At 43.1% G+C, this 11,279-nt stretch overlaps 1 protein-coding gene across 2 annotated transcripts in view; it reads right to left on the reverse strand.

The window, feature by feature from the left end:
• Positions 1–9,389, reverse strand: part of TMX4 (thioredoxin related transmembrane protein 4) — a 347,052-nt gene extending 337,663 nt beyond the window's left edge. The window contains exon 1 of one of the 2 annotated variants that reach the window (XM_085612644.1): positions 8,935–9,389. In XM_085612644.1, coding sequence (XP_085468770.1) covers positions 8,935–9,167 — 233 coding nt within the window. In that variant the 5' untranslated portion in view covers positions 9,168–9,389. The remainder of the gene's footprint in view (positions 1–8,934) is intronic. The other variant, XM_085612645.1, reaches the window with a different exon arrangement.
• Positions 9,390–11,279: the final 1,890 nt, after the last annotated feature.

Consider the following 11,279-nt stretch of genomic DNA (forward strand, 5'->3'; position numbering starts at 1 on the left):
GTGTAGATTTTCAGTGATGTTTTCTCTGTTTGCAAAAGGTTGGTTACACAGGCTGGTGCTGCGCTGAGACTCCACAGATGCCAGCATCGATTCTGCACTTCGACTGCGGCATGCATGGCACGCGCAAGCAATTTTCTGGACCACAGCAAACTCTCTGGGAGAGAGCTGTTGATCTAGATGTTACTTATACCCTACTCATTGCCAGTTGTAGCATCCTACCCAGCCAGGGTACGTGCCAATGACTATGTCACACATTGAGAGAAATTATAGATATCCTTATTCTTCAGTGTGTAAACAAGAACTCAACATTCTAGACCTGCATTCACTTCATTACCCTCGAGCACTTACGTCAAACATCTACAGAGTCCATCAGGAACTAAAAGAGTACTGTCATTCTTTATTTACAGACACTAAACCATCATGGTATAGATACAATGGGGGAACCCTGTGTCCCTCAGAACCTGGGTAAGTATAAGTAAAGCTACAGCAGTACTGTCGGGGAGAAAACAATTACATTGCAAACCAAGATGAATCTTGTTACCAATATTTTATATGACTCTCTGCGTAACCAATATGCCGGAGAGTAAAAGTGGGCTAAATCACAGTCGCAACAAAGTGAATACTGGAACACAACAGTACAACAAAAAATTTCAAATTGTTTGCAAAAATTATTATTATTTGCTATTTTTGAAGCATATTGTTTATGCAGAGAGTCATATAAAATATTGCTAACAAGATTCGTCTTCGTTTGCAATGTAATTGTTTTTTCCCCGACAGAACCACTGTAGCTTTACTAAACCATCATGGGGTATATGTCAGCAGGTCCTGATTCGGTTAATTTGCACTCACAGATTGTCTTTTTGAGCACCATAGTACAATGTATGTGCACAACACGTGTCTGAATTACCACTATAGTTGCTAAGCCTGCCATTTGCGATGATCTTCTATCTATATCCTGAGTGCGCTCCTTCCTATCATGTGGCAGCTCCTTTTTCCTGTTATTCCTTTCCTTTTATCTGCAGGCAAATGTATTTCTTTGACCAGGACTCTAGATAGCAATCATACCCAACCTTAAACTGTCTCGAATCTGTGCTAAACAAATACACAAAAAAGTATGTAATTAACCAAGTACACAAATGATCAATCTTTCAGATTACATAACTGACAAGCTAGATACTGCTCTGAAGAGGTAAAGATGTTCATAAATGTGCAAAATGGATCTGTCAGCTTGTCTACCCTCTATAACCCTGAGCCAATACTATTCAGTGTTTGCCAAGGAAGTCCAAAGTATGAATAACGCACAAGTGATGTCATGTTATCAAATTTAAAAATACTAAGAGGTACTGAATCCGAGCCATAGGCAACACAAGAGTTCCAAATAAGCATTTATGCACTGTTTCGCATTTGCTATTTTTTCATATGCTGTTGCACACTCTACCTTCTAGGTATTTCGAGAATCACAGTACCAGAAACAAGAGAGTACAGGTACTCTTGAAAAAAGTGACATAGTGCCTGACAAATGTGATGGATATCCGTCTGCCTTATTACTGGTGCCATACGATTTAGTGCACTTGTAATAAGGCAGACAGGATATCATTCATGAGTGTGGCGGAGTAACATACCGCCAAACCATACATCAGGCTTTTGGCTTTCAATGTTTCCCTTCGGGTGTGTCCTATATATGTCAATGTTTTCTTTCTGCATCTGTTATGTTAATATTAAAAGAATTCCCATCTGAGGAAAAATATAGAATTTCTCAAATTCTAGAGTTGTGTTGCTCTTTGTTATGTATATTAGCCTATAGGGGCTACTGGGAAATAACATTTTACAAGAGAACAACCCTTTAGGATGCTATACCAAACTACAATGTAGGTGAAGATATTTCAGTTCACAACTTCGATGTTCGTAATACTAAGAAATAAAAATGATATTAAACGTTAGGCTGTTTTCTGGAAATTTGAGAACGTCTGGACCAAGTACACACTACTAATTTTAGTACAAAGTATTCTAGCAATGACCACTTACATAACTCGATGCTGGCAATGTTGCCTTGTAGATGATATTCATTTCAGACATTAGGCATGCAACCATCTCACTTTACGAGGCGTGACTGCTATTACGTGCAGACATCTACCATTTATATGATCTGCACTCTGGCAGACACAGATAAAACCAGATGCTTGCCATGTGATAAATATACCCTCTTCACGGTACCATCAAGGGAGTGGTCGCTGAATTGTTCAGCCGTGCACTGACAAGTCTGATTGGAATTCAACGTTGCCATTTTTGTTACACCAGTACTATGAGCATTATGAAGGATGTGGATGTGGTCATAAAGCATTTTGTATTAGAAATGGTGATGAGCTTGTCTTATCAATGAATGTGTAAAATGACCTGTGAAAAAATAATAATTAATTTAAAATACTAACATTGGTGCCAAAGAAGAGAAAATGATCTATCTGTTACTATCCAAAATGTCCATATGGTTATCTCTTTGAAGGAGAGCGAATGATAGCCTGCACATCTTTCAGCACCCATTACAACAATGATAATGAAGAATTGTGCTTTTAGGCCATCTCTGCCTTAACAATCCAATAAAATATGTACACCTATTTCCAAAGAATATTAGGCACCCCTACCTGCTTTCGCTATTTCTTCCAAACTGTCCTCCTTACACCCTAAAGGGTAACTAACCATATTATATTCAAGTATACTCTTTCTGGTGTTTGCTTGAGAATATATGACAAATATCATGTGTGTATATGTGTACACGTTAATTACAGGTATTTTGAAAAAAAATTGCTTACTTCAGCACAAATGTGCACATCAGACCATATAAATATTGCTGCTTCTATGGACCCATGGATATTTATATAGAGGGGTTTACTGCAGTCACTAAAACTTTACCAGGTGCTCTGTGTATATAAAAATGTATTTCAGTTTTGTTATTAGAAAAAGAAACAATACTTCAACCTTTGGCCCCATTCCTGCTCTCGTTTACTCATCCCAAACCTTTCTGACTACTATGAACTCACAAACATCCTTATCAAACTCCCCCTCCTGTTTTTAGCCCTGTCACCGAACAAACACTCACGCACGACCACTACTTCCTAAAATACCTTACAACTTCCCCTTTCAAATCCATACCCCTCATTCTAACATTATTCGGAACTCTATTAACCTACTAAAAATCAAGAGCACAAACCTAACAGAAGTAGTGCACACACAAAATACAAAAATATAAAAATATTTCTAATCTACTAACTACAAAACTCTAATCTTCAGTTCCGGAGCCTTGTGCACTCGACATAATGCGCTTGAGCGCCATGTCTGGGTTAGTAGGAACTCTATAAACTAAATATAGAATTAGAATATCCCAATAAAAGGGAAAAAAGTTCTGCCAGCTGTGAAAACTGCAAAAAATAGCTGTATTTATTTACTTCAGTGTGCTAAATTAGACAATTTTTAACATTTATGACTATTTAGACTCCTAGACGGCTTTTAAATACCACCTTGGAAATCACTAAGTCTAACACTGGCGGGAGGGGAGTTTATTCCAAATATCTTTGACCATCTACAACAAGGGGACCAATGCAATGCTTCCTGGCTATCACAAGGTCTCTGATGGCTTAATTCATTGTCAAGTTTCCAACACCCTGTCTTTCTGGCAGGCAATTTCAGGAACATTTGACTGCTACCTCAACTGCACTTTGAATCAGGTGGAGGAGAAGCGGGTAGCTTCAGCAGGAGGAGGAATCAGATTACTTTCACCAAAATCAAGATAGAGAAATTAGTAATAAAACTCTGAAATAACTCTGATACAGCAGATTAAAGGATCAGTGTAAAAGTGCAGACTTCATTAATAGTGCCTCATGGGGGAGGCAGCTCAGTAGATTCATTTATTTATTCTGCATTTATATAGCGCCTGTTTACACCAACTGGTGTGTCCCGGCGCTATTTGCTCTATCTGTCAACTCCGGAAATCAGCACATCTGAGAACAAGGGGAGCTAAAAACTACTTATAGTTTAAAGAGCCATGTTTTTAATTTTTTGCAGAAGAGGCTCTCTGATGGTTCCTCACGGAAGAACAGTGGGATGGCGTTCCAGCTTTTTGCTGCCAGGTAGCCAAAAGAGCTAGATCCCGGTGAAGGCAGCAGTACATCTGATACACGTGTCTGTTTTATAGTAAAAAAACTTCAAGTTTCTTACCGCCCACCAACATGCTCATCATACATGTCTTAAGAATTAATCTTTAGCTTTTCTCGTCAAAAAAGTAAAAAGTTACTTTATTCTCGTAGTTTACAAAGCTTTTCAAGCATTTTCTTATGGGAGAGTAATTTGTGACAAAGATATCATGACCATATTTCATAAGTATATATATATATGTAGGTGAACTATTGAAAGAGTAACTTATGTCTATGTATATTTGCTTATTATCAGCACAACGTGATCAAAGAATTTAAATGAATTATGTACCAGTGTTAATATGTAATGCCCATTTGATTGTAACCCGGATTAGCATTAGAACATACTTTGTAAATGGCTTCCCACTTTATTGTTTATCTGGTAGTCTGTGAATATGACTCAGAGGGCAATTTAAAGCATAGCGGGCACTCTGCCCGGTCACCAGATCAGCCAAGGCCATTGCCTCCACATTGCTGGCAAAAGACTGCCCACTATACTTAGAGAGCCCCACCAAACAAGCTGGGATCTCAATGCATTGTCTTTATTATTGGCGGCAATGAAGCTTTGCCAGGCCAGCACCGTATTTGATGAGTCTGTTCTGTAAAAAAATAGTTTTTCAAGAATAAGCACTTAAAGCCTAAATGCCCGTATTTGTTCTTGAAGAAACAACAAAACAATGACCCCAACACACTGGGTGTGTTTTCACTGCACGTGGGTGCCACCGGGCACTTTCTCTCCCCAAGACATCTATGCTTCATATCTAGTGACTGCCACTCCACCATGAATAGGGCAGGAAGTTTGTCATTTTGACCTGATGGCCGAAAAGCCAGAGATTTGTGATAGCCAAACCATTGGATGATCTACCAGTTCAAACCCAGCCCTTTCCCCGACTCTAAGTAGAGCCAGGGATCGCGAGTTCAGCAGAGGGAACACCAACAGTCTACAGTAGTCCTCACACTTTGCCAACTCTAAATGACCCTGTCAGTCTATTCTGAACACACCCAAAGTAGAGTTGAGGCCTAAACATGTCTTGTCAGAGAGGAAACTTTTCATAAATTCCTAATATACACATCAAAGGAGATTACATGTGTATATCAAGTTTGGTGAATTTTGACTCAAAAGATTTTAAGAAAAGGCTTCTTTGAGGGACCATGGATTTTCTATGTAGCACCATGGCGTTAAAACCATTACCACACTTTGTGGTTCACCTTGCAGCAATTTTATTTGCATTACACATGTTGGAAATAGTGCAAAGGAGTAACATAAAAATGCATATAAACCACAACTCGTTTCTGAACATTTTTTCAACATAAACCTCTTTTCTCCATTCCAATCTTCCAGGTACAACTTCGAGGAATTTGTGCAGGGAGATACCACATTGTGGTATAATTAAGCACAGCACAGAATCCTGAGCCTGGGTATGCCCCAAACTCAGGATGATGGTCAAAATGTTCTGAGAATAGGACCTATTGAATAGTTTTTATAAATTTGCTTTAAAAATCTTGCTTTAAACTCTGAAATCCTTGATCAATGTTGATGTCTAAGGATATATATTTTAAAGGACAAGGAAACCCAATGTATCTGAGAGGGACCTTGGGTACAAGTCACTATATGGAAACAGTGGTCCCGTTCAAGAATTTATAAATGAAGCAAATCAGCACAGAAATTTAATAACGATTCTGTCATATACTTTTATAGGAAAACATAATATTTCATTTAACATCATGAAAAACATAGGGAAAGTGGGACAGTGTCTACAATATTTAGGAAAAGGAAAAAACTCAGGCATAGACAAAACAAAATAGCGTGGCCAAAACGTAATCAAATAGTTAGGCCAGGCAGCATATTAGGAGCAACATTGCATCTATATGGAATAATTATTATACAACAATTTTGCGTCAAGGTGCTAATGTCGACGGTATCTCGATCCCACAGAAAATAATGGGATCATCATCAGGACTAAAAGCTTGTGTAGCCTAAGAAAATCACAATTTGGTAGATTTTGCCTGCTTCTGAGGAAAAATGGCGACATGTGGGGACCCACAGGGGTCAGGTGTCATCCTCAACCGGTCAAGTGATTCAAGGGAATAGAGTGTTATTCTGTCGCCAAACCAAGAACCTGGATGGGAGAACCCAAATGTTGTGGGTGGAATACCGAGAACCGGTATATCATAGCTGCCAAGACAGATAAAGCAGTGGCTTGTGTGGGGCCCCTAATCGGGTTTCCTCGGGCAGACGCTGAGCAAGAGGCACAGCAGATTGAAGGACGGGACCGTGGTATGTCAAGAAGAACGTTACCTAATCGGGTCTGTAGCAGTAAATGCGTGGTCACAGGCACCAGAATTAAGGTGTACGGCCATCTCCAAGACAAGCAAACCCATCTGGGAAAATAATCACTAAGGAGGCATTACCCGTTTGATAATCATTATTGTGTTGTATTTCCATTATCTTTAGGCTAGATTTTAAGTTATAGGAAAACAGATGTTAAATTCTCTATCCTAAGTGTTACACAACTATTGCCCAGCACTGATTAAGCATAGGTATCTGTGCATAGTTTGCAAATAAATAACATCTATTTGTGTATTGTGGCCCTGTTATAACATTGAGAGTTTCTGATCGGATAATAAATCATGTGGCCAAGTGTTTTGGTAGAATTACTAGTTGTATATTTTCTTAATGCAGGTGTGTTATTAGGGGGATACCGTTCACTACATAATCTTGTTGCTAAACGTACTTTCTACACTTCTCATTGTTAGAAATGTTTGGAATACATAATTCACAGGACTAATGTAATTTCAATTGGTTATGAAGGAATATTATTTCACAGGTATGACATCAATTTTCATGAAATACTGGACTTGAACTCTCTGATATATTTGCATTAGCAAACGTCCAACAGTATATGTATTCCCTGAAAAACTAGCAGAAACGGCATTATGATTACAATTCACAGAATAAGAAAAAGAACTTGACCGGTCACAATTATCTACATATCGAGAATATCCCCTCACTACACTACACATGCAATTCAGACATGCCCTGTATAAAGTGCTATCCGTGTGGTACTGGGGCATCCTTGAGTCAAACAGGGAACTGCCACAGAACAGGCCATACCCTATACCCAGGGCTGAAATTAGAAAAGAGTTACTTCAAGAAATTATAAAGTGGGGCTGAAGGCGTGGCAGAGGAAGGGGGTGGAGTCCCATTGGGTGGAGCTTGAAAATCAGAGTTTGACTTTCAACTTATACATGTATTTATTAAAAACTGCTGCACAAAAGTTGGCATTCGGCAACAAGGACAAATGTGACACTAAATTTGTTTTAGGTTTCTTAATTGGTTACGAAGGAGATGCGATGCATTTTAAAATATCTTACAGGGTAAAAACACCAGCAACAGAGATCTTTGTGTGCTCAGTAATTTTGAGGGGATTATAACAGCCGTACAAAAACTCTGGTGGGTAATGCAGCTCAGGGACAGTTCTGTGCCACAGGACTTACTATGACTGGACAGAGATCAAGGTCTGTGGCCAGTACTTCTGGGCACTGAAATAGCATGAAAATGTTCAGAGGGGTCAGCCTGGCTGCAGGTTTATTTCAACGATTAAAATATGCAGCGGAAACGCTGTGTCAGATACACCTAACATAACTGAAGGAACCCAACATCCTGTTCCTGGACATGCTCAACAGGGAATGATTTTGGACCACTGCACCTTGCATCTTCAAAGAACCCGCATAATTGTGCATGGCCTCATCCAGTGGTGCAGCAGGCCTACAGGGCGCTGCAAGGCTGCATGCAGAGTTCACACACCTGGGAAATACAGAGACTGGACAAGCTAGCTGTAGACCTTGCGCTAAACAGCATCAAAACTCGCATCCAAAACACGACCGTGGAATGGTAGGAGCGATCTTTGCCACATTGATTGCCCGGTGTCCACGTTCTACTGAAATGGATACTTGGCCTATATTCTAGCACCAAGTAGAGCAGCTACCAAGGGCAGGAGTCGCCTGCTAGTGAATAACTGAGATGAGGATTTTTTTTATCATTCTGTCTTTCTTTTTGAAGGTGGAGTGGGGGAATATTTTTGAAACCTTGACCCATATTTGTTGCTTGTGCTTAAATTTCACTAAAGTGGCTTATAAGCAAAAGGCAAATATCTGATTAATCACTTTTTGAAAGTTGAAAGCCAAGAGGCATGAAGCTCCGGGCCTCAATCTTTGAACACAGCGTGCCCATCCGTTGCTTCGAAAGAAAACTACACACAATTGTGAGCCCTGACTAACCCGCTCAGAGCACTCAGCTTCATTAAAACAGCGTATTTTGATCATTAGTGGAGAAAGTGTCCCTGGGTATATACGATGCGGTTGACAATGGGCCCATCATAACAATGTTGCTGTCAAAGCGTTATTTCTGCGCTTGTCTGCACAATGCCCCCTTCTTAACCACAGCCCTGAAGAGGCTCCGCCCTCGCATCTTCAGTCTTGGCGTGCTCCACTGTGGCGGGAGGCCAGCAAAAATGACATGCATGACAATTGAACAAGGTCAAACGGCAGTAACCGTGCATCAGTGCAGATGTTACGTGAAGACATACGCACTTTCATCTGTTCTTTGAACGTCCTATATGCACAAGCAGCACGCGCTGCTGCACTGATAGTGCGCACTATGTGAAAGGTTGGAAATTAAGAACTGTATCCCAGGGACACTGCAGCCAGACCCCACAAACCCCGTGCGATGCTTATTTTCATTACTCACAATTTCACCATCCACTCGCCCTGCAGCAGCAGGGTCCAGTTGGAGGCGGTGAGGTCGCTGCTCTTCTGCTCTGTGGCTGCAGCGGAGGCGCCGAGAGCCAGGGCTGCCGTCAGCGCCAGCGCCAGGGTGACGGTCAGAGACCTGCGTGGCATTGCAGCGAGATGGACTGAGCCCGGGATCACCGGGAGCCGCTCAACCACCGCCCCCGTGTCCCTGCTGCTGCAGCCCGCCATGTTGAGAGAGGTACTCTACGGCACGGAAGACGTGCAGTGCCAGGAAGTGGATTGGCAGCGCTGCTGCTGCTTTTCTTAAGGTGGACCGCGAGAGATTGCAGGCGCCAAGCAGCAGCTGTCAAAGCCACTCGAAGCACTTCCTGCTCTAGGGCCGAAGCTTCGGGCGTTTGCAGAGCTGCGTGCTTAGCTGCAGGGCGAGGGCGGGATGCAGCTGGCCTTATCTCAGTCTCCCCCTCTGACCGCTTTAGTCACTCAAACCTCGGGATGCCGTAGCCGTAGTCAAGGTTACTCGGTAACACACAAACAGCACCCTGGAAGACGGGCACACTGGCGCGTGCCACGCAGGGAAGCTTTCTATTACTCTGTAATGAAACAGTTTATGCCCGCCACAATATAGGACTGCCAATCGAAGAGGTTTTGGGGTAAAGCGTGTGTGCGATATCATAATGATAAGAAACCCACAATGATGAGTTATTTTTTTCCACAGAGTACCTGTAAAAAATAAATACTTAAAAAGAAACATTAGTTAGGGAGGTCCAACGAGGGTACTGAGATTTTTCCATGTATTGAATTGTGCTTAAGTCGAAAAAAGAAAATTAACTTTTCTTAAAATGTGTTTTTATTGGCATTTAATTCAAGAAAGTACAAGACTAAAGCTGCAACATACGAGAGGTATAGAAAGGGGTTGCGAGGAGGATAACTTCCAGGAGTGAGAGAGGGTAATGGGAAGAAGGAATTGCATGATATCACAATGGTTTAACAAGATACAGTTGTTGACCCAGTTGCAGTATTTCAAACAAGGTGAGCATCGGACTAACAACCAAGAATGATACATTGACATGTAGTGACCTGGGTTAAAAATACAAGCTGGCCCGAAATGTCTATTTGATGTGTAGCAAATTCCAGGGGCTGTCAGTAACAATAGTGTGTACCCAGTGGTCGAAGTGGGGAAAAAAAAGTAGGGGAACTGTGGGTGGAGAATCAGAGGGTGGGAATAACCCGTGGACTGGGTCAGTGGGCGGAGTCAGAGGTGTGGCTAGAAAGAGCTAAACATCCCAGTTTTTAGTATTTGTTTGGTATTTCACTGACCAGTTATAACTTATTACATTATTTAATTCAACCTTGAATCGGAGAAACGCTGCCTACCTGCTGGTTTTCACTGTCGCAGACTGCTCCCTCATTGCTGGTGGCTTTACTGCGCCCTGGGCTTTTGTTTGCTGTGTGTCTCCTTGCCGCCGCCATCACTACCCTCGCGGCCAGAGACTTCAGTCCCCACACTGCTTAGCGCCACACACGCGCACGAGCGCGCATAAAGCTCCGGCGCTCCTCCTGCAGAGCGGGAACCTTGAATCGGAGAAACGCTGCCTACCTGCTGGTTTTCACTGTCGCAGACTGCTCCCTCATTGCTGGTGGCTTTACCGCGCCCTGGGCTTTTGTTTGCTGTGTGTCTCCTTGCCGCCGCCATCACTACCCTCGCGGCCAGAGACTTCAGTCCCCACACTGCCTAGTGCCACACACGCGCACGAGCGCGCAGAAAGCTCCGGCGCTCCTTCTGCAGAGCGGGAACCTTGAATCGGAGAAACGCTGCCTACCTGCTGGTTTTCACTGTCGCAGACTGCTCCCTCATTGCTGGTGGCTTTACCGCGCCCTGGGCTTTTGTTTGCTGTGTGTCTCCTTGCCGCCGTCATCACTACCCTCGCGGCCAGAGACTTCAGTCCCCACACTGCCTAGCGCCACACACGCGCACAAGCGCGCATAAAGCTCCGGCGCTCCTCCTGCAGAGCGGGAACCTTGAATCGGAGAAACGCTGCCTACCTGCTGGTTTTCACTGTCGCAGACTGCTCCCTCATTGCTGGTGGCTTTACCGCGCCCTGGGCTTTTGTTTGCTGTGTGTCTCCTTGCCGCCGCCATCACTACCCTCGCGGCCAGAGACTTCAGTCCCCACACTGCCTAGCGCCACACACGCGCACGAGCGCGCATAAAGCTCCGGCGCTCCTCCCGCGTCGCGGGACGCGTGCGGGCGACGCCGGGCTAAGCCCGGGCAAAGGGCGGGCCGTCTGTGGCCGTCCGGGGCCAAAGGAGGCCGGGCTGGGCCATATCCCTTACCTTTTA

This window comes from Triturus cristatus, chromosome 6 (assembly GCF_964204655.1).
Source record: "Triturus cristatus chromosome 6, aTriCri1.1, whole genome shotgun sequence".
Taxonomy (NCBI): domain Eukaryota; kingdom Metazoa; phylum Chordata; class Amphibia; order Caudata; family Salamandridae; genus Triturus; species Triturus cristatus.